This window comes from Takifugu flavidus, chromosome 21 (assembly GCF_003711565.1).
Source record: "Takifugu flavidus isolate HTHZ2018 chromosome 21, ASM371156v2, whole genome shotgun sequence".
In the NCBI taxonomy this organism is placed as follows: Eukaryota; Metazoa; Chordata; class Actinopteri; order Tetraodontiformes; family Tetraodontidae; genus Takifugu; species Takifugu flavidus.
This window is the reverse complement of record NC_079540.1, coordinates 8,308,321-8,330,642: the sequence shown is the minus strand read 5'-3', so window position 1 is coordinate 8,330,642 and position 22,322 is coordinate 8,308,321. Positions and strand designations below refer to the sequence as shown.

The 22,322-nt window shown below is 48.0% G+C and overlaps 3 protein-coding genes across 3 annotated transcripts in view; 2 read left to right on the top strand and 1 right to left on the bottom strand.

Annotated features, from left to right (window-relative positions):
• Positions 1–5,349, top strand: krit1 (KRIT1 ankyrin repeat containing). The gene is made up of 17 exons (XM_057021275.1): positions 1–215; positions 1,292–1,458; positions 1,589–1,745; positions 1,838–1,930; positions 2,004–2,133; positions 2,223–2,466; positions 2,565–2,680; positions 2,792–2,935; positions 3,037–3,193; positions 3,294–3,401; positions 3,645–3,801; positions 3,916–4,067; positions 4,158–4,324; positions 4,413–4,500; positions 4,577–4,783; positions 4,863–4,979; positions 5,119–5,349. The coding sequence occupies exons 2-17, from the start codon at positions 1,357–1,359 to the stop codon at positions 5,206–5,208; spliced, it is 2,229 nt and encodes a 742-aa protein (XP_056877255.1). The 5' UTR covers positions 1–215; positions 1,292–1,356; the 3' UTR covers positions 5,209–5,349.
• Positions 5,350–5,868: 519 nt separating this feature from the next.
• On the top strand, positions 5,869–9,358 carry LOC130518581 (lanosterol 14-alpha demethylase). The gene is made up of 10 exons (XM_057021298.1): positions 5,869–6,195; positions 6,262–6,360; positions 6,566–6,742; positions 6,830–6,956; positions 7,031–7,205; positions 7,280–7,399; positions 7,506–7,701; positions 8,246–8,341; positions 8,435–8,603; positions 8,688–9,358. The coding sequence occupies exons 1-10, from the start codon at positions 6,034–6,036 to the stop codon at positions 8,864–8,866; spliced, it is 1,500 nt and encodes a 499-aa protein (XP_056877278.1). The 5' UTR covers positions 5,869–6,033; the 3' UTR covers positions 8,867–9,358.
• The window catches only part of akap9 (A kinase (PRKA) anchor protein 9), a 43,457-nt gene continuing 30,485 nt past the window's right edge, over positions 9,351–22,322 (bottom strand). The window contains 28 exon segments of the mRNA XM_057021259.1: positions 9,351–9,890; positions 10,110–10,240; positions 10,338–10,479; positions 10,611–10,705; positions 10,827–11,059; positions 11,141–11,344; positions 11,420–11,605; positions 11,693–11,798; positions 11,876–12,066; positions 12,180–12,446; positions 12,521–12,859; positions 13,261–13,411; positions 13,669–13,952; positions 14,180–14,347; positions 14,419–14,586; positions 14,717–14,838; positions 15,061–15,118; positions 15,207–16,928; positions 17,023–17,067; positions 17,195–17,320; positions 17,406–17,450; positions 17,523–17,660; positions 18,163–19,152; positions 19,555–19,641; positions 19,881–20,033; positions 20,273–20,365; positions 20,823–20,870; positions 20,872–21,000. Coding sequence (XP_056877239.1) covers positions 9,847–9,890; positions 10,110–10,240; positions 10,338–10,479; positions 10,611–10,705; positions 10,827–11,059; positions 11,141–11,344; positions 11,420–11,605; positions 11,693–11,798; positions 11,876–12,066; positions 12,180–12,446; positions 12,521–12,859; positions 13,261–13,411; positions 13,669–13,952; positions 14,180–14,347; positions 14,419–14,586; positions 14,717–14,838; positions 15,061–15,118; positions 15,207–16,928; positions 17,023–17,067; positions 17,195–17,320; positions 17,406–17,450; positions 17,523–17,660; positions 18,163–19,152; positions 19,555–19,641; positions 19,881–20,033; positions 20,273–20,365; positions 20,823–20,870; positions 20,872–21,000 — 6,465 coding nt within the window. The 3' untranslated portion in view covers positions 9,351–9,846.

Here is a 22,322-nt window from a genome sequence, read left to right as displayed (position 1 = left end):
CCAGGTGTCGCTGTTGTCCGGCGGCCACCGCCACCGCAACACGACTCCTGTTATGTCTCTCCAGAACTTCCAGGCCTGCTGGCGCTTCAAACCCCATCTAATCACTTGCTTCTCGGGTTCTCCTGCTTCGGATATTTCTCTTTAACCGCCTCGAAGTCGTTGGCAACGGTGGAAGGTCGCTTAACCGCGTTTGAGGAGAAGTCACGTCATTTTCGGTAAGTTTCAGCTGCTCGTCGAGCGGAAAAGCGGTGATGACGAGCGTAGCATCCCGGCTACAGCTGCTGATTCAGGCCAAAAAGTTGCTCTTCTTGAGTTTGCGAGCGGTTATTTATCATTTCACCAATACTTGTTAATTCTGGCGTATCGCTGTTGACTGCAGCACAACATTTAATATAGCTCTTGTCATAACTGGTAAACTAACCACAACAATGTGTCTGATTTCCGGGGCGGGACCCCTTTAAACTTGTCGAATTTCTTTCAAACTATTATTTCCGATTATATATTTCTCATTTATCCTTTCGGTCTAACAATATAAGTTTAAATATAAGGCAGTAAGAACCCGTCATATAAGTTACCACATAGTATGTGACGATAACGTCTAACAATATCACTAATTTATTTTTGCATAAATCTTTGAGATTCCCTCACATATTTGTATAACGCATTAACCAAGTCTGCATTTTAGTTGGTAATGTTTAGCTCTGATGAGGGGAATTCAAGTTGGTTTTGTTAATGAATAGACTGAGTTATAAACACATTTCATTTCCGAGTAATCCACTTTTCGAATAGCCTGATTTCAACTTTTACAGCAGCTCGACAAATGTGCAAAAAATGCACATAAAACACTAAATCTTAATACACTATGTAGACATACTCTATATGCACATATGCATATTCTGTTCAAATTGAAGGGAAGTGAATTAAAATGAAAAGAAGCGAAGGTGTAGATAAAAGGCTTCAGTATTATTGCTCAGTCTTTTGCGGTTGGAGAAGCACGACCTGCGAGAGTTTTCCTTCCTGCTCTGGGTGCAACAGTCTGAGGCTGAAAGCGGTGCTTCAGGCCCCCGCGGTCCCTGCAGGGGGTGAGAGATGATGCTCCTGACTGACGCCAGCTTCACCAACATCCTCTTCCCACCCCCGTCCCCCCTCACTGGTTTGTTTAGCCTGTTTCTGTCCCCTTCCGCATCGATGGCTGATGCTACCGCCACTATATCAGATTCACATCTTGATGTCTTCTGGCTCTTATGACAAAGTCCTTAAAATGACGGCTTTTTCCTCCCCTCTTGTTCAGGGATGCCACTCCACAGCATCTGGCCCCTGTATAGAATGTCGTGCCAGGACTGAGGAAGCATCAGCATGGGCAACGAGGACAGCCTGGAAGATGTGTTTGTGGCTGTCATTCGCCCAAAGAGCCAAGTCAGCCAGAGCTCGAAAGAGTATAGAGCCAAAGCTTATGAGGTAAACGGAGAGATCAGGCAGCAGATGAGCTGCAGGCCTGGACAGTCACCTCAAATCTTTTCAAGGGCAAATGACATTCAACCGCTATGCAAGACTGGCATTTATCTCCAGCTGTTCTCTGTCTGTCAAGATTTTGCTGAATGAACTGCCCTTGGAGGGCAAGGAGAAGAAGAGAAAAAAAGTTCTCCTGGCAACAAAGATCCAAGCAGGAGGAGAGAAATCCAGATCCATCTTGGATTATGTTGACGCAACAGTGAGACCGATATCCAATAACCAGGGCTTCATAGGTGAGTTTAAATAACCAACGTCTCAGTCAGATTAGAAACCACTGATCAAACCCCAGTGTTTGTTTGTTTGTTTGTTTGTTTGTTTGTTTCAGGAAAGCGCGTGGTGTACATGAAGAAATTCCCTCTGGAAGGAGAAAATGAAGGGAAGGAGGCGCCTCTCTTTGTTGTGCCAGTTAGTGTTAAAGGTGAGTAAAGAGAAAGATGCTCAAATAATATTTACTATGTTGATGTAACATATTGGAAATGTGTCCTGGACAGACAACAGCAAGCCTGTGCACAGTGCCGGCAGCCCCAGCTTCTACTGCCTCCAGGACATGATGCGGGTGTGCAGCGAGACCAGCGTCCACTTCTGTCCAATCACCTCCAAGATGCTGCTGGCCTTGGACAAGTGAGGTTACACCTAAACTGCCCATCTTCTTGGTTGGGACCCGCTTTGGAGACGGATCTGTGACTCCTGTTTTTCTTTTAAACCTCTAGGTGGTTAGCGGAGCAGCACACGGTTCCTCACGCCATAGCTGCTCTGTTCAGACCGGCACCTGTGGAGCGGATGAAGACCAACGTCATCAACCCAGCCTACGGCAGCGAGGGCAAACTGAACGATGAAGGTATGCTAATGGGCTACAACCTTCTGGAGATCAAGAGCAAAATGATGTCCCTGGAGAAGGCAGACATGTGCATCATCAACCCTCTTTATGGCTCCGATCTGCAGTACACCAACCGAGTGAGTAAACTGGGATTATGTGGTGATAGTGCTTGTTTCTTTGACATAGCTTGATTGTCTAAAGTGCCACCGATCCGATTCCTGCTCCTTGTTTTCAGGTGGACAAAGTTATCATTAATCCATATTTTGGGCTTGGAGCGCCGGACTATTCCAAGATCCAAATACCCAAAAGAGACAAGTGGCAGCACAGTCCCAACTGTGTGACAGAAGACAAGTGAGGGATTGTTCTTGAACAGGACAGAGATTTGCACGTTTTGTTGTTGCGTCTTTCTCCTGCGTTCCGTTTCTGGGGCAACATTTTCAAGACGAGTGTTTCTCTGTTCAGGGATCGGCAGTGGGTGGACGACTTCCCCCTTCACCGCAGTGCCTGTGAAGGCGACACGGAGCTGCTCTCTAAGCTCCTGGACAGCGGCTTCTCGGTGAAGCAGCTGGACAGCGACCACTGGGCCCCCATTCACTACGCCTGCTGGTGAGCTTTGATGCTCATCGCTCCCTGAGAATCGGATCGGTGTAGGGGAATGTCCTCGGTTTGTCCTCTCAGTGGTGAAGCTTGCGTTTGGTCCCACACAGGCACGGTAAGGTGGAGGCGACAAAGCTGCTACTGGAGAAGGGCAACTGCAATCCAAACCTGCTCAACGGCCAGCTCAGCTCCCCTCTTCACTTTGCAGCCAGAGGAGGCCACGCAGAGATAGTGCAGCTTCTGCTGCAGCAGCCAGAGATCGACCGGGTAGGAAACATGTTCTCACATCAGCTGGATGGAGGCCACATGTGCAGATAGTTTGCCATGAAATCGCCATAAAGCATTGATGGCTTTTTTCTTTTGCCAGCACATAGAAGACCAGCAGAAGAGAACCCCTCTGCAAATGTGTGAGGAGAACAAACAGAACGAATGGGAGGAGACGGTGAAGCTCCTGCAGCAGGCCAGCAGCAGACCAGTGAGTTGCACATCACCTGGGTGTGTCTGCAGGGACCAGGAGGTTCCTGTGGGGGTCGGGAGCTGATTTAAAGCTGCTTGTGTTATTATAGTGTGTGTCTGGGCCTTGTGTGTGTGATTAGATCTTATTTTCCAACACATTTTCATTCACAGGTTGCTTTAGTTTGTTGCATCTATTTAAATTCTGTTGTATTAAGAGTCACGGCGGATCTGTTCCTGACGCTACGGTCGTCTGTTTTAACAGTACGAGAAGGTGCGGATCTACCGCATGGATGGCTCCTACCGCTCGGTGGAGCTAAAGCACGGCAACAACACGACAGTGCAGCAGATCATGGAGGGAATGCGTCTCACACAGGATACACAGCAGTACTTCACCATCTGGATCTGCTCCGAGAACCTCCGTAAGGCACCACTGACACCAGCAGCTTGTTAGCCTCTGCCTAAATATCTGAATTCTTATTTTCTGTCACGTTAAAAGGGAAAGTTAAAGATGTAGTAATGTTTTTGTGCGTCAGATCTGCAGCTGAAGCCGTACCACAAACCCTTACAACACCTGCGCATCTGGACAGAGATTGTGACCGACCTGACTGTGCTGGACCCTCAAAGGGAAACGCCTCAGCTCTTCCTTCGCAGGGACGTTCGTTTACCTCTGGAAATTGAGAAAAAGGTAGAAAACTAGACACTGAGACTAGAAATGGGGCGGTCGGCAATGTTGAACACACCATATTTCCCTGTTCTACTTCCTGTTTCCTCCCAGGTGGAGGATCCTTTAGCCATCCTAATTCTTTTCGACGAAGCCCGTCATTGCCTCCTGAAAGGCTTTTTTCCTGCCCCAGACAGCAAGCTAATCACGCTAGCCAGCCTCCTCCTGCAGATTATCTACGGCAACTACGAGAGCAAGAAGCATAAGCAAGGCTTCCTAAAGTAAAACATGAATTCTCTATTTAAGTTCTGATCCACGTTTATGCACCGCAGAGTTGACAGCAGCCATCTTCTCATTTATATCTGACAGTGAGGAAAATCTGAAATCAATCGTGCCGATTTCTAAGGTGAAGAGCAAAGCGTACCACTGGACCAGTAGGATTCTCCACGAATACAAAGTACGGTTTGGTGCATTAAGGAGCAAATGTGCTGCCGTTATTCAGACTGACAGTCTCTCCTTCCTCCCTCGGACAGGCCCTGAGCACCAGCGAGGGCGTGAGTAAAGAGATGCACCACTTACAGCGACTCTTCCTGCAGAACTGCTGGGACATCCCCACCTATGGAGCCGCCTTCTTCACGGGCCAGGTCTACACCAAGGCCAGCGCCAGCAACCACAAAGTCCTCCGCGTCTACGTGGCTGTCAACACCAAGGGGCTGCACCTCATGAATATGGAGACCAAGGTGGAAGAAAATAGTCTGTTAAATTCCTCTGAATGTTTCAGGAAGTGAGAATCTTTAGATCTTTGTATCGTCCCCTCAGGTCCTTCTCATCAGTTTAGAATATGGAACATTCATGTGGCAACTAGGACACGCTGACCAGTATGTCCAGATACACAGCGGCAACAATAAAATGAACTTCATTGTACATACAAAACAGGTACGTGCTGGTGTTTAAAGTATATAGTGGAGATATAAAAGTGTCCTCGCCTAAACCCCAATAACCACATCTGTTTATTCTTAATAAAAGAGCATCATAAATCTCTGGGTGAAATATTAAAACACTCTTTTTCTTACAGGCTGGCCTCATTGTGAAGCTGTTGATGAAGCTGAGTGGACAGATCACGCCAAATGATAAAGGTGTAACAGAAAAATACGCCTACGGGTGAACCTCTGGAGCTCCTCTTGAACCGTAATAATGACACACAACAACCGTTCTTGCTGTATATTCTGATGGGTGCTGTATTTTGAGTGCTTGTAAATAGCTTTATTTAAGTGTTTGTTTTAATAAAATGCTGGAAGAATTATGATCTACTGAATGTTTTTAAAAGATGATTTGGTCAATGAAAAAAGACCTAGAGGTGGATTACATCTGTTGATTTATATCTTGCTGATTCCATAAATCTATTTATATTACTTCGAGGACAAGAAAATTGAAAATTAAAATTCTCTTTAGGACAGTCAAAAACATTTCAAGTTAATGAAAACGGATTTATGAACCTGTTAAGATCTGACCGAAATTTAAATATCTTTGGTTCTTAAATTCGTCGGAATAAAAATTGACTTCACTATAACATAGAGCTATATTATTATTATAAATGCGCTTGAATCAAAATATGAATATTTGCTGACAAAAAAGAAGAAGCTGTGAATCGATATTATAGACAGCGCAGGGCCTTTGACGTCATATAGTGAGACATCGGTTCAGGTACAGGCAACCAATCAGCAGCACGGTCATTGACGGACACGCGTTCCTCAGCCAATAGAAATGGAGCATCGGTCAGGCGGGGGTGGGACTTAAGCGCAGACACTATAGGTGGAGGTGGGACGCGTTCCAGTCGGGTCCAAATTATAAACATCAGAGGAGCTGCTGCCGAACCCTGGAAGTACCTGTCCTTTAATTTAATTTAATTTAATTTAATTTATTGGCTTTATAATTGCAGCCGCTGTTGTGGGGGGCATTTATTTTAGAGCGGAGACTCAACGGAGTTGTAATGTCAGCGCATCTGTATGAGATGAGCAGTAAACTCATCGGGGACACCGTTGGAAGAGTGCACGATAACCTGACCACGGTGGTGTTGGCAGCATCTTTTATAACTCTCTCTCTGGGATACGTGTCTAAGTTGCTGCTCAGTCAGTCGTTTGTCAAGGACGCGGTAAGTTAGCACAGACAAGGGTGCGCATAATGTGCACACATGCATTCACTCTGATTCCTCCTGCAGAAACACCCACCCTATATTCCCTCCTGCATCCCCTTTCTGGGCCATGCCATTTCATTTGGGAAAAGTCCCATTGAATTTCTGGAAAATGCGTATGAAAAAGTAAGTATACCTACATAAAAATATATTGTTAATCTTATTTTTCCTTTAAAATACTGTGCTTTAATATCAATGGTCAAAATCTATCTTTTTAAAAAATTCAGCGCATTGAAAAATCAGGGATTTGAAGACCCTTGATAAATTGAAGAGTGTTAATGAAGCGTCTGCTCATGCAAATTTAAAAAGGGCGGCTGTTTTCCCCCCACAGTATGGACCCGTGTTCAGCTTCACCATGGTGGGGAGCACCTTCACCTACCTGCTGGGCAGCGACGCCGCCGCGCTGCTCTTCAACAGCAAGAACGAGGACCTGAACGCCGAAGACGTCTACTCCAGACTGACCACGCCGGTGTTTGGCAAAGGAGTCGCCTATGACGTCCCAAACCCCGTGAGTGCGAAAACACGCCAGTGAACACGTGCGCTGCGGTGGGACAGCAGTCGGGTAACGGGTCCAAATTTCGTTGTGGCCTTGCAGATCTTTCTGGAACAGAAGAAGATGTTGAAGACTGGGCTCAACATCGCCCACTTTAAGGAACATGTGAAAATAATTGAAGCAGAAACTAGAGAGTATTTTCAGAGGTGGGGAGACAGCGGGGAGAGAGGTAAGAGCTTCACCTGCTTTAGCCACTTTCACACCGACTGTACGAGCTGTAGAAACAGGCTCTTCCTGTTTCAGACCTGTTTGAGGCTCTGTCCGAGCTGATCATCCTGACAGCCAGCAGCTGCCTTCACGGGAAGGAGATCCGCAGCATGCTGGACGAGCGAGTGGCCCAGCTGTACGCCGACCTGGACGGGGGGTTCACGCACGCCGCCTGGCTTCTGCCCGGCTGGCTGCCCCTGCCCAGTTTCAGGTGAGGCTGCCGGAGACTCCCAGGAGACGCGCGGTCCTCGTGCAGAGAGGCTCACGCTCGTGTGTTCCGCCTAGGAAACGGGACAGAGCTCACCGAGAGATCAAGAAGATTTTCTTCAAGGTGATTGAGAAGCGCAGACGGTCTGGAGAGAACACGGACGACATCCTGCAGACGCTCATTGATGCCACTTATAAGTAAGCAAGCTTGTTTTCTTTCTGTCAGACACGTGCACGAGCGTGGTTAATAATGTCAGGAGGAGGTTTGGCAGAGTTCTGAGCACGGCTCTGGTCCTCCGCGCAGAGACGGGCGACCTCTGAGCGACGACGAGATCGCGGGGATGCTGATCGGCCTGCTGCTCGCCGGCCAGCACACGTCGTCCACCACCAGCGCCTGGATGGGGTTCTTCATGGCCAGAGACAGAAGGCTGCAGGAGCGCTGCTACGCCGAACAGAAGGCGGCGTGCGGCGAAGACCTGCCGCCCCTCAACTTTGATCAGGTGAACCCGGCACGACCGGTGATGCAGAATCCTCCCCTCGGTCTCCTCTCGTCACTGAACCATCTCGTTTTACTCTTTAATGATTGATGAGAAGCAAGAAAAGGAGACGGGAAGTTTCTGTTCTCGATGAGCCTTTATCGATCCCGTTCAGCCACACTAAAATAAGATTGATTACAGATGGAACTAGAATGAAACGCAAAGCAAAGGTAAAGTCAAATGCGGCTTATATACGTAAAAGCTGATAATTACCGTAATTACCGGTGCACCTTATACACTGGATTTACGGTATAAGCCGTGTAGATCGAGACATCGAGTGCTGATAAGAGAGTGGAATAATGTAATAGTTGATACAATATGTCCTGATATTTTAGAAAGAAATGCTGTTATTTTGTGACACCTCGGGTTTTGAACATGATTCAGCAGGTTCCATTAGTGGCAGCACCCTAAAAACCAAGCTGATATGTCCTGTTGTGTCCTCATGGGTGTCCTGGGGGGCTCTGATGGGTGGTGGACAGGATTTCTGAATGTTCTGCTTCGTTCACAGCTGAAAGACCTCAGCTTGTTGGAAGGCTGCCTGAAGGAGACGCTGCGCCTGCGGCCGCCCATCATGACCATGATGAGGATGGCTCGCTCCCCTCAGGTGAGAGCACCTCCCTCATCTACAGGCGTTCCACACAGAACATACACCCTTTGCCGGTGTCCTCACGTCAGATGTAATCCCTAACCCTCCCAGACGGCGGCGGGTTACACAATCCCCGTCGGCCACCAAGTCTGCGTCTCCCCGACCGTCAACCACCGCCTGGGGGACGCCTGGGAGCAGAGGTTGGAGTTCAAGCCCGACCGCTACCTCGACGACAATCCTGCTGCAGGGGAGAAGTTTGCCTACATACCATTTGGAGCTGGTAAGAGGGGGAAAAAAAAGCCTCTTTCAAGTGTTTCTATGCAAGAATTTGGTGTCGAGTGTCTGTTTTGGTTGTTGCCCTCAGGCCGCCACCGCTGCATCGGGGAGAACTTTGCCTACGTCCAGATTAAAACCATCTGGTCGACTCTGCTGCGCATGTACGAATTCGACCTGGTGGACGGTTATTTCCCCACCATCAACTACACCACGATGATCCACACCCCCCACAACCCCGTCATCAGATACAAGAGGCGGCACGAGTGAAGGAGTGGAGAAACGTTCCCAACTAGGAAGCTGGAAGAGCGAATTTTAAATGTCCAACTCTGCTTTTCTCAACTAATGTGTCTTTCCAGGGATAAATACATACATTTAGGGTATGGACTGGAGCACATGCTCTTATTCACAATGTGAATTCTGTTTAAAAACCCCGAGAGGCCGTTAATACGGTGCCTTATTCACAGGCCGTTACTGTTGCAATTATTCACCGTCTGTCACAAAGAAGCTCTTTAATTTCTAAACGTGTTAAATGGAATGAATACATTTTAAAGTTAAACTGATGTGAACAGTCCCAAACGACACAGAAGCACTGAAAGGCTGAAATGCTGCACCACAGAAGCCAATAATCCAATAATCCACTGGAGTTAAAAAGCACCAGTTTCCTGCATCATTCCTGTCCACCCCAACCTGTTAGGAATAAAAACTTTGGTTTGATTCATCAGCGTCACGTGATAACAATAAAACCTTCAAATATTGTAATCCTCTTTATTTCAGTATTTGCCAAAATATCCAGAAAAGTCAAAGCTCCCACACTTTACAAAAATACATTCTCTACAAATGTCCTCTGTACTCAGTCTGGCCTTAACAAAACACAGTGTAGTGTAGAATAACCTGTAGCAGCCTTCTTAATAATAAACCCAAACATTCTGTACATAACGCTCCACCCACACAACACAAACATAAATTAATCACAAGGTCTTAAATTAGCATTTAACAAATATACATGATTGCAGCTCATCCACAAAAAAAGAGGCAGATTAAATCTCAAACGTAGCTGTTTTCAAGTGCTGGCAACAAACAGTCTGAACAGAACGTTGTAACGCTAATAATAATAAAGATAATAAGAAAAAGGGTGTTTTGGTCCAGACAGAAAGGTACAGTTCACACAAGACTGATAGAAAACAGCAGGACGCTCAGCACAAGAAAAGGCAACTCAGTTTCTTCAAGCAATGATAAGTTGATGGCATCTATCTTCTCAAGCCAAAGTGCAATTGAGCATATGAAGTAGCACCTGTGGAGAGACGAGGGAGAAAAGTGAAGGAAATCGCATTCTATAAATGCTTTATGACCAGACAGCAGCAAACCATGTGTCGATTAGTGATAACGATCAATAATCAGGGGTGTTTTGATGCATTGGACATTTATATATTTGTATTTGAGCTTGAAATAAACCAATGAAGCAGATGTTTCCATTTTTTGAAACCCCAGCCTTCAAATCTCTGCGCGTTACCTGATGTCACACTTCCCAGCCTCCTCTGCAGCGCCTCCAGCCTGGAGATGTAGTCCGTGAGCGCTCGGTCGGGGTCGTAGCTCTGGAGGTGGGAGCAGGTGAGGCCTGCGTGCTCTCCGGCCAGGTGAAACCTGGAGAAGGTGCCATCATTATCACAGGATCCAGCTGCTCCTCACTCCTCACCAGAGACGTTTTGGCTGTTCTACGCTCCGTCTGAGCGAAGCCTACCTGTGATGTGTGGAGGAGGCCACTGATCTGGGCGATTCACGCCCACTTCTCCCCCTGCCCCCCGAGACTCCCCCACCTCCCCTTTCTCTGTACGTCTCCACGCTGCCTGGGTGAAGGTACGGTGAGTCTCTGGCGTCCGTTCCTGGGAGAGACAACAGTCATCAGGCCCACAAGGCTAAAAGCTCAAAGGTTCCAGCGTCCAGATTTTAGAGACGCAGCATATTAGTAGGTTACAAAAGCTAGGAATGAAACAGGTCAGTGCTGGAAGCTCACCTGGCGTTTGTCCTGCCCCAGTTTTGCTAACGGTGCCGGAGGCTGCGGAGCTTATTCCCGTCGTCTTGTGCCATCTTTTGACCAGGAAACGCATCCTAAGCAGAACATTAAATGTTTGATTTATGTGCGAAATGACTCCAGATCGTGGCTGTTGGTGACACCGCATCAGCCCCTTCGACCTTTTTGAGCAAGAGAAGAAAGAAGCCAGCTGCCCACCTAGAGAGGGCGATAGAGACTCGGACAGCAGAACGGAAGCGCGTGAGCCCCCGGCGGCGCTGGTGGATGGACTCCAGGGTGGACAGCGCCGGCTGGCCGCCCATCCTGCTCAGCAGGGACAGCGTTGCTTCCTCGCACTCCTGGAATCCTCCCAGCAGTAACAGCAGGTATTTCTTCTGGTAGATGAGTGCTTTGCGGAAGCTTTCTGACCTCAAGTACTTCCCGTAAATCCTCTGCAGCCGGAGGAGGATAATGACATGAATGTTCCGGCCGTGTTACCGTTACACCTGAGGACAATCTCCGCTGTGTCTGACCTTCAGAGCAGCATTGTCAGCTTCAGGCCCGGTCATCTCACGCAGGGTGTCGCTCCTAATCTCCCCACGCAGTCGGGCCACCTGGGCCTGGGCCTGATGTAAAGCTTTCTCCAGACGGACCTTCTCTCGGGTCCAAGCTTCCCGCTCCTGGGAAAGCAGCATTCCCGACGAGTCCGACTTTGATACGCCTTTCCTGAAGTTGAACTGGAGAATGAAATCAAATAATCAATAAAAGGGGAAGTTTCGTCTGATCTGGGCTATCCAGAATCAGGTACTCACGCCTTCGCCTGTCGCCGGTCCAGCCTGCCGGTAGCGTCTGATCTCTTCTTCCAGTCGGAGCGTTTGGTTCCTCAGGTCGTTCTTTTCCTCGGTCAGACGGCTGACGAAACCTGTCAGCTCCGCGTTCTGCCGGAGCAGCCGCTGCGTCAGGGTGCTGGAGGAGCCTCCTGGCAGCAGGGGGGCGCTCTGGGGACGGCCAAGCATCGTTCAACTCAGAGATTCGCAACAATGTGGGCTGGATTTTCCATAAACGGCTCCAGACTCAGGACTGACCTCAGGGACGGCGGGCAGACCCGGACACTGCTGCAGCATGGTGATGACTTCCTCCACGTTGGACTGCACCCAGGACAAGTCCTCATGCTCCACCTCGGCAGTTGGCCTGTTACGAGGGATTCATCAGACAGCCTGTCGGGGGGTTGAGGACCTACTGAGGTGATTAGCAGGGTCTCTGATTACCTGTCGGTAGGTTTGCTCGCCATGCTGCTGACCCTCGAGGAAATGAGGTAGAGTTTACTCAGGATCTTGTCGACTGTGCGCCAGGGGCCGCAGGCCGCGGGAGAGGCGCTCGGTGACTGGATGTTTCCACTCTTCTGCTGGAAGACCCAGTCCTTGGTGCGGTCGGTGGAGTCGCCGAGCGAGACGTCGTCCTTTTTGAATAGGAAGACAGTTTGATGAGGTTGTGCGACAAAAACAGCCCTCCGACGATCCCCACTGACCAAACCCATGGCTGATGAGGACACCGGTCGATCAGTGGACTCACCTCCCTCGCTCCGCTCTGCTCTATAAACCAGTGCACCTTCCCCTCCAGCCGCTCCCTCTCTTCTTCCAGGTCCTTGCTTTTCTCCAGTTCTCTCCCCAGCTGCTCCTGGCTCTCAGATATCTGTGCTTCCAGCGCCTCCAGCTGTGCCCGGGCCACCTGCAGAGCCTCCTGCTCTCGTCTTAGCTCTCGACGGCCTGCGGTGAGCTCCTCTTCCTTTTGTACCACCTCGAGCTTCTGGACCTCCAGCTGACTGAGTAAGTGCACCACCTACAGGGGAAGAGTCAAGTACAGACATTTTGATTTTTTTATTAAAACCTCTTCTAGATGATCCAAAAACACACCTGGGCGTGCTTGTCATCCAGTTCTTTCTGCAGTTTTTCCAGCAGACTGCTGTCCACTTCCTGGCTCGCCGTATCCTCTCCCAGCTCAGTGGAAGGGCCGCTCCTGGAGGAGACCCCCGTCCGCAGCTCTCTCTCCCTCCCCAGTGCAGTGCTCATCTCCAGGGCCTTGGCTTTCTCTGTCTCCAGTTGGACCTGGAGCTCCTGGAGGCGTCTGTGGAGGCTCAGGCGCTCCCGTTCAGCCTGCTCGGAGAGCCGAGCTGAGGCCTGGCGCTCCTGTTCCAGGGTCACAGTGAGTTGAGCCACACGGTCCTTCTGATCCTCCAGAGTGAGCTGCAGGTCCTGAGCAGAAGAGAAGAGAGAGACGTTTTCCAAGACAACAAAGACATCAAAGAAATTCCCACATTACTCCTCTTCAGCTCCATGAGACGACACGACAGCAGAATCAACCAAAAAATGAACAATATTGAAACTGGACTCCAACATGAACTTGAACTTGGTGTCCTTCAGGGTGCCTCCAGCACCCCCCCCCCCACCCCCCCGCACTGAAACTCACAGGAAATGATCTTTAGCTTAAGGTTCTGTGTTACCGACTGAGTGTCACCTGTTGCTACGGTAACACAAAACAGTTAAACTGCACATTGTCGTCAGGCAATTATGATGGTAACCGACCCGATGCGCTTGCGAGTTAACTTGTTAATTAATTACCAATGAATGCGATTCCCATTTCTCTGTTCTCGTACCTCTAATTCCTCTCTTTTGCTCTCCTCCTTCCTGTCCGTTTCACACCTTTCCTTCTCCGCGGCCCACTGCAGGTCTCGGCTCCTCTTCTTCTCCTCCGTCAGCCGGTCGGTCAGCGCGTCCACCTCAGCAGCCTTCTGTGACACCTCGGCCCTGGCGATGGAAAGATGTGAATGAGATTTAAACGTTTTCCCAACTATCACCCTTTATTGACATCTATGTTGAGACATTCCTAAATTGGTCAGAATCTATGGAGCCAGGAAGTAACAAAGAGAAAAGCTGTCTGAAATCTGTGATGTTCGTATTAGACCAACACTTGTCAGCAGGTGATTTTCTCTGACCTTTCACCAACATCATCAGCATCAGTTGCTGTGACGGCTACACGCCTGTCAGACCAAATCTCATCTAACCTGAGCGCGTCCATTTCTTTGAGGTGTTTATGCTGAGCCTTGAGTGTTGTTTCCAGCTCCAGTTTTGTCTGGGACAGTTCGCCCTTCAGCTCCTCCAGCAGCAGCCTGTCACTCTCCGCTGCTCGATCTCCTCCTCCTCCCTCCCTCTTTTCAATCAGGCCGTGTCCCGTTGATTCACCGTGATGAACACGTTCCAGTTGACCGCGGAGCTGATGGATCTCAGACATGAGGCTGGACCTGTCAGCCAGGTGGAGGGAGTCCATGGCCTCTCTGTGCTGGGCGTCCTGCAGCAGGGTTGGGATAAATGAAATCATCCAGGACAGGAGAACGTGTTCCGGAGCAAATTTGGGAGCACGGAACTTTATACGCCCACTCTGGAGGCTGGATTCAGGTTTGAGTTTAAATATACGCGACGTTAAATGGATATCAATTTCGAATTTGCACATTTCTTAACAGTCCTCTCAGCTGTGAACATTTAGGAGGGTCAGAGCCAGTTGGTGCCATTGCTGACCTGTTCAGCCAGCCTCTGCTCCAGCCGATTGAGGTGGATGATTGCGTCGCTGGTGTCCAGCGTGTCCAGCTGGCTGTAGAGGGCGCTCCTCAGCACATTCCGTTCGCTCAAAAACACTCGACGCACCGCATCCAGGAGCTGCACTCGCCAGTCCTCGTTGCCTGGTGTCTGCAGCAGAAGAGAGGGCACACAGGTGAACACAAAGCCACCAAACACCGCAGTCCCTCCTTCTCCTCTACCTTTATCTGCATCTGGGTGATGAGGCCTCTGAGGGACTCCACAGTTGTCAGTAAATCATCTCTTTCCTTCACCCAGCCTTGAACGTGGCCCGACTCCCCTTCAGAGATAGGAAGCTCGGACAGTGAGAGCACCTGCATTCCCTCCTGGTGGACCTCTCGGAGTAACGTCTGCACAACAAGAACACGGGTTTTTGGGTCAGGCGGTTTCATTAGGGGGCTGAATAAATTAACCCCAAGAATAAATCCCACAGTCACATCTGCTCATACTACAGCTATGATTGATAAATGCAGGATTTACCTTGATTCTGTCGGGCAGGGGATCGTCTGGGTCCCTCCGGGCTCCCTCTGGAGTGGTCCGTAACTCCTGCTGCAAGCTTGGGATGTCGAATCCAGTCCGTTGGCTGTAGTCTGAGCTGCTGTCTGTTACAGGACACAGACCGAAGCATTAACCCGCTACATTTAGGTTTAGCAATGGTTATTCTAAATCTCTGCAGGTCTGTGGGAAATCTGAGAAAACATATATTTTATGCAGATCCTAAATCCTTTTTTGTACTGATTTTATCCGTGTTTGGATCAACGGCTGCCGTGTCGTTGAGGGTAACCCGATTCAGAAGAGCCTCGGCGGGTGGCTGTGTCTCTTACCGCTTGTGTAGTCATCTCTGAACAGTGATGCAGGGCGGTCCGGCCTCGAAGCTTGGACCTGGTAAAGTTTAAACACCATTCAACTCAATCCTCCTCATTATGTTTGCAACTAGGAACTGTAAGTGCAGAGTGATGAAGGTTCTTACTGTACTGAAATTAAACTGGGACGCCACATTCCCCGGCCTCAGCTCTGGGCAACGCAGCTTGTCGATGGCAGCCCTCAGGGCCTTGCACTCTTCCTCTAAAGCCTGCGTGTCTCTGCGGAGGCTCTCGCTCTCTGAAATGTGCCGAGCCTCCATGTCCAGGATTTCTGCTGCATGGAGCTCCTGCATCTGTACAATCTTCTCCCTGAACTCTCCAAGCACCTCTTCCATCTCGTCATTCGTGTGAGTCTTACTGTCTGGGCCGAGGTCGGAGAGGCGGAGCGGTTCGGTCTGTGTGGAGGAGTGTGTCACAGCCACGCTCTGCTGCTCCGATCTGCTGCTCAGCCGGGTGCTGTGAGATTTACTGGAGGTCTGGTTGGACGTCTTCCTGGAGAGTGTTGGTTTATCCTTCACGATGCTTCCCTTGCCAGATGGTTGTTTGACTCCTTTTCTTTTGGGCTGAGCAGTGGAGGAGGAGGAAGCAGAGGAAAGAGGCTGAGGAGATGGAGAAGGAGACGGGGAGGGTGGGACACAATCTACGGCCCGTACCAACTCTTTTTGAGCATCCTGAAGCTCCTCTTTGAGCTTAGATATAGAGAGCTCGTGGACGTGGGCTTCTTCCTGAAGTTGTTCATTATGTTGCCTGAAACTGTTCAGATTTTCTTGGCTGGTATCCAGATGATGTCTCATCTCCTGGAGCTCCTCTGCCAAGTCAGATAATGAATCTTTACAGACCTGAAGTTCCTCCTGAAGTTTCTCATTGTGCTGCCTATAGATACTGAGTTCTTTTTCTGTAGTTTCCAGGTTCTTTCTCTTTTCCTGAAGCTCCTCCTCTAGTTTGGACATTGAGCCTTCGCACACTTGCAGGTCTTGATGAAGTTTCCCTTGATGTTGCTTGAAGCTACTGAATTCTTCTTCTGTGGTATCCAGATTCTCCCTCAGTTTTTGGAGCTCCTCTTTTAGTTTGGCTATTGAAAGGTCACGAAGGTGGACCTCCTCCTGAAGTTTCTCCTTGTGTTGCCTGTTGCTGTCAAGCTCTTGGGTGGTATCCAACTTTGCCTTCAACTCTTGAATCTCCTCTTCTAGTTTAGATATGGAAAGGTCACGAAGGTGGACCTCCTCCTGAAGTTTCTCCTTGTGTTGCCTGTTACTGTCAAGTTCTACATTGGCTGTATCCAACTTATCTTCCATCTCCTGAAGCTCCTCTTTCAGTTTAAATATTGACACATCACGGAGCTGGACTTCCTCCTGGAGTTGCTCATTGTGTTGCCGGTTGCTGTCAAGTTCTTCTTTGGTGGCATCCACCTTCTCTTTCATCTCCTGAAGCTCCTCTTTCAGTTTGAATACTGACACATCGTGAAGTTCCTCCTGAAGTTTCTCCTTGTGTTGCCTGAGATCTTGGATTGTATCCAACTTCTCCTTCATCTCTTGAAGCTCCTCTGTCAGTTTAGTTATCGAGATGTCACGGAGCCGGACTTCTTCCTGAAGTTTCTCCTTGTGTTGCCTGTGGCTGTCAAGTAGTTCTTTGGTGGCATCCACCTTCTCTTTCTTCTCAAGAAGCTCCTCTGTCAGTTTAGTTATTGAGATGTCCCGGAGTTGAAGGTCCTCCTCCAGTTTCTCATTGTGTTTTCTATAACTTTCAAATTCTTCTTTGGTGGAAAATGGATCATTTCTATTCTCCAGGAGGAGGTCTGTCTTGTCGTCTCTGTTTTCTTCTGCTTTTAACTTAAAAAACAATTAAAAAAAATTAAAAAATCAATACGTTTATGCACAAGAATATTCCATATATAAACAATAAAATGGTATCCCTGGCACTTACTTGGCAAAGCTCCCCACTGAGGTGTGCGATGGTCATTTCCCGCTCCTTCAAAAGTGTAATTTAATAAAATAAAATGTGTTTAAATCATACGTTTCACAATATTAAAGTGTGCTGTGTGTGAAGCATGACCACAGACACCCTAAATTGGGTTTGAAGGTGCCAGCGTCTGTACCTGCAGCAGCTCCTGAAGCTTCTCCAACCTCTCTCTGCAGCTGCTCAGCTCCTCTTTGGCTGCAGCCGCTTCACTCTGGGCCTCAGTTAGTTCTCCTCCAAGCTCAGATACCCTGCTCTCATCCACCTAAAAAAAGTTCAAATATTAGACACGGATAGACGGATTCCATTAAAGACTGCTATCGGGTTGGGAATAAACATATTCACCATACCTTGTCGAGTTGGTCCTTCAGCTTCTGTATCGTACCGTTTTTTTCCTAGAGAGACACAGATGTTTCAACACTTGAAATACTGTCATTAAAGTACTAAATCAAGGGGTCGTCACATACCTGCAGCTCCTCTGTGAGTCTGCCACAGGTGTCCTTGTAGCTGACTAACTCCTCTTTTGTGACCAGGACTTCTGCTCGGACCTCCTGTAACTCCTGCTGAACCTCTGCTGGTGATCGTGGGTCATCAGAAGACGAGGCCTGATGAGAAGGCCAGAAAAAGTTACTCTAATTTCATCTTGTCAAAAGTCAAAAGCTAACACGCTAGGTGTCTCCTAATAGCACAATATTAAAAGCTAGTTATCTTTTCAAAGATAACTATTAGATGATGCAGATCTAATGTTTGAACAGCAAAGCATCCGTCAAAGCATCCTGATGCCTCCAGGTGGCTGCGACAGTACTGGAGGAACCCCTGAGTTTTGATAACTAAGAATTTCCCTCAAATTCAGTATTGCTTAATAAAATGTATCTGGTGTCGGTAACATGGAGGTAAAATGTGCATTCAGAGATGAGCTCTGTTAGAAAATGGTTGGCACTTAAAGAGGCACGAATGTGATTTCAGTAATTTCAAAATGCAAATAACAAAACCAGAGCACGGATTTTAGTGCTGTATCCCAGGATTCAACAAACTTATATGCATAATGATGCAAACTGGTAATTATAGTCACCTAAGAGACCTCGCTAACCTAGTACTGACTCTCACCTCCGCAGCTGCGGATGCTCTCTGGTGTGTCCGGGACTTCATCTGTCTGAGCAGATCCATGAGCACAGACAGCCTCCTCTCGTACTCCAACACCTCCTCCTCAGAACTGGAGAGCAGCTGCTTCTGGAGTTCCTGATCCTTCTGTATCCCACTGAGTCCCACCTCCAACTCTTGAAGCCTCTGGGTCAGATGGAAGACCTTCCCTGTGGAAGCTTGTCTCAACTGCCCGATCTCTCTGAAGTCCATTTTGGGAATACCAAAGTCATAGCGGTGTGGGTCAACATTTGCCATCAAACGTGGCTCCACGTGCCCAAGTCGCGCCTCCATTTCTTGGGATCCTTCATTCACCTCATCCCCCTTGTCTCCGAGTTTCACCTCCAGCTCCGACGCCTTCTGCTGCCAATCCTCTGCGTGTCCTTCAGCCTGCTCCAGTTGGAGGCGACAGTGTTGTAACTCGCCTTCCTTTTCATTGAGCGCCTCCTCCAGCTCCTGGACACGGAGACCCAGTTCTTCCAATCTGGATGTAGCGCTTTGCTCTAACGCTTGTACTTGGGCCTGCATGACTACCAGACCTGCTGTTTTCTGTATGAGAGCATCTTCCAGTTCTGGGTCTGGACTCTGTGGCTGTTCAGTTTCAGCTAAAGCTTTTGCGCTCTCTTTCAAACATAGATAATTCTTCAACAGCCTAGTGTGTTCTGTTTTGAGCGTGGTGAGCTCCTTGGTGGCCAGATCCATGCTCTGCTTCATTTGGTCGTACTCCTCTTTATCTAGAGCCCACGCAGCGCTCTCTTGCTCAGCGCCGGTGTCTTCATCTTCCTCCGAGACCTGTTTCTGCTCAATATTGCTCAGCTCTTGCTGAAGTTTATCTATGACGGCGTTCAACTGGTCCACTTCCTCTTCGTTATTCCTCTTCAATCGTTCCTGTTCACCTCGCAGACACTCCACCCGTGACTCCAGTTCTTTAATCAGCTCTTCTCTGTCATCAAGTTCCTTCAAAGAAAGAATATTACAGCATAACATATTTGATTGATTTGACAGTTTTTGGTCGTTTTTAGTTTTTAAAAAAACAACAAAAAAAACCTGTGAGCCACCTGTGTGCTTGGAATGTCTTTATCCTACGACATGGTTCAAATTAGAATTAGAATTAAAATGTTTAAATTGAACTTGAAACAATCGACTCAGAGGCTTTTAAAGTCACCACAGAGACACGATGGTAGAAATACTTACCAAAAAAACAACAACAAAGACAACCCCAAAATAAAAAGCAACCAAAAGTAACAGTGGGAATGAAACTACAGACCACACACACACACACACAGAGTGATGTACGACCACGGAATTATGCATACTCTAAACAGACCTTTTGTCCATTTTGTATGCATATTCTGTTACCTTGTTATCAGAGGTTGTTTCCATGTGTTGAAGCTTAGTGATCTGTTCATTAAGAAGTGTTATTTCCCTGTCCTTCGCCTCCATCACCTTCAAAAGTCAGAGATTGTAATGTGATGGCTATTAATAATCACGTCAATGGAGATTCCACTCAGTCAGTGTTGTGGCGGTTTACTGAGCGTGCCCTGACTGAGGCACAGAAGACGTGTTCCAACAGTGCAACTGAACTTTGCAGATAAAAAATCCCGAGTTAATACTTCTGAGATGACACATTCGGAGACTGTGCTGACGATCCAAGATAAGGTTCTGGTACGAGCAGGTGAGTTTACCTGGAGGAGGCTATCTCTGGTTTCTAGGTATTCCTGCTGGCTGCTGATCTCTTTCCTCTGGATCTCCAGCTGCATCTGAAGCTGCTGAACCTCCTCACTCTTGTTCTCCAGCTCCTCTCGAAACTGCTCCAGCTGCTCTTCCAGATTACAGATCTGTGGCGACAGATACACGTGACATTAATGAGAAGAAACATCAATGCAGCATTTAGATCATGCATCCTATTAATCGCACAGCAAATGTAGAAACTTAATTACATTTCTGTCATTAAAACACTTGACTCAACATTTCATTTTCAGATATATTGATGAGACTTTAACAGGGTGTTTTAAATGTTCTTCTGCCTTCTTATTTAAGTTTGGAACACGTGTGTAACAGTGCAACAGTACCCCACCTCCTTCTCTTTCCGCTCCAGAGCTTCTCGTTCTGTCTGTAATTGCGACTCCAGCGTGGTCTGCTTGGTCTCCGTGATGGTTGCATGCTGGTTCTTTTGTTCAACATGAAAACGACACACACCAACAAACCCTTTAGACTGGTTAATTACAGCAGAGCGTCACAACTGCAGTGCATGTTTTTCTTGGTTCATAACACCCTCTGCAGTTATCTTGTCACTTCAATACGTTATTTTACCAGTATTTTGTGAGCTGTTTTTTTATTTTGGGGGGAGGGGGGAGTTCTTTAGCCATCTGTGAACACTGGGGGGCAATCTTGACAGTTGCTATTGCTGCATGCCGTCACCAACAACAAACTGCCTGGGTTGCTGAAGTAGACCCACCCACACATTGTTCTCTGGCTTTCCTTGTCCCACCCTCCTCCCATTCCTTTTCAGGCGGTCACCGCAGCCACATCTTCACACACTCATTCCGCCATGCTACTCAGCTAGCGTAGGACTGCTCATTTTCTCGGATTTCTGACATCCCTCATCTTTCCCTCCCCCTTCTAACCTTCTCCAGGGACTCAGCGCTGGTCAGCAAGGCCTGCTCCAGCTCGCGGAATGCGGCTCTCCAGCTTGTCAATCTCTTCGTCGCGCTCTTGCAACTCACGACGCAGCTGCTCAGAGCTGAGCAGCAGCTCACTGCACCAATCTGCCTTTTCCTTCAGCTGTGAGGTCAGCCGGTCCACCTGGTAGAGAGGGAGAGGGGAGAGGAGAAAAGTGGGGAGTGGGAGAAGGACAAAGAGAGAGAGAGAGATGAGAGGAATTGTTAATGAGATTCCTTCTCAGCCACTTTTCCGCACAGCGTAGAAGACATACGTAGAGCGAGCTGGGAGGTCAGCTGATCCACCTGAGAAAGGAGGAGGCTGATAATATAAATGCAGGGATGGATGGGAGAGAGGACTTCATTCAGGGTGACACAAAGCACAGAATAGACCACTGACCAGTAGGACTGCTGGCAGTAACTCATCCATCTGTGAGAGGGGAGGAAGAAAGGGGTCTACAGGAGGGGGGGTTGGTCGAGATTATCTAAAGTAACAAAGTATTTAGTATTTAAATGGCCAAATGTTTCCCGCGTGTCTTAAATGCACACATGCCAGGATGCTATCTTACACACGACGCCTCATAGTCAGCTATTCATTAAACTCTGCTGAAGCATTTTAATTATTATTGTTGGAACTCCTCAACAGCTCTTTTAACAATGTCAGGAGCACCCTGATGTTTCATCCACATTATTTAGACTTACAATAAAGACAAATGGACAATGGGGGCAGAGAGTGGGAGAGGAAAAAAAGACCGCTTCCAAATGAAGACATATTGTTTATAGCAGGGGGGGAACAAGGGAGAGAATGTCTGAGATGAGGTGAGGTAGATATTGGCTACAGGAGTTCTACAAAGGTACTACTTCTGTGGGAGACTTGAATCTGCATAAAGCTAGAAGCAATACCTTAACGGATATTCCATCCACCTGTAATAGCCATAGGAAGTCAGAATGTAGCGGCATAAAGGAGCAGAGGTTGGAGAGTTCGAGGGTAAGTGGGGGGAAAAGCACTTAGTGAGCAAATGTGGCAGGAATCTCTAGAAATGCTCAAAATAGAAGTTCTGTTGAGGGTAATTTCTTCTGGGCCACGGATGCACAAAATACACCATAAATACAGCAACTATGAGGAAAACACAGAAGCAGCATCAATCTGCAGCATAACACCAGTCAAACAATCACAGGTGCTTCATTCATTCATCCAGAAATGAACAGGTTACTATGGTTTCTATCCTGACTGAGCCACATGGGTTTGCTGTAGTTAGGACATTATTTTACCACACAGGTAACATTATGATTAAAATAATGTTGCACTAACTAAATTATGTTAAATGATGTGCCAAAAAGTGCCCCTGATACACACAATAAACAAGCATTTTGGAGTGTTACTCCTAAGGTTTTAGCCATGACGGCATTGACAGCTAGTTAGCAAGAGTTAGCAAGCCAGAGCTTTCACAATGACCAACATCGACT

Excerpts from the sequence above, each read along its gene's own strand:
- krit1 (XM_057021275.1), top strand. The coding sequence starts at position 1,357 with ATGGGCAACGAGGACAGCCTGGAAGATGTGTTTGTGGCTGTCATTCGC. Across the intron at positions 4,325-4,412 it reads CATAAGCAAGGCTTCCTAAA|TGAGGAAAATCTGAAATCAA; the intron begins GTAAAACATGAA and ends TATATCTGACAG. Across the intron at positions 4,784-4,862 it reads TCATGAATATGGAGACCAAG|GTCCTTCTCATCAGTTTAGA; the intron begins GTGGAAGAAAAT and ends TCGTCCCCTCAG.
- LOC130518581 (XM_057021298.1), top strand. The coding sequence starts at position 6,034 with ATGTCAGCGCATCTGTATGAGATGAGCAGTAAACTCATCGGGGACACC. Across the intron at positions 6,361-6,565 it reads TGGAAAATGCGTATGAAAAA|TATGGACCCGTGTTCAGCTT; the intron begins GTAAGTATACCT and ends TTCCCCCCACAG. Across the intron at positions 8,604-8,687 it reads CTACATACCATTTGGAGCTG|GCCGCCACCGCTGCATCGGG; the intron begins GTAAGAGGGGGA and ends TGTTGCCCTCAG.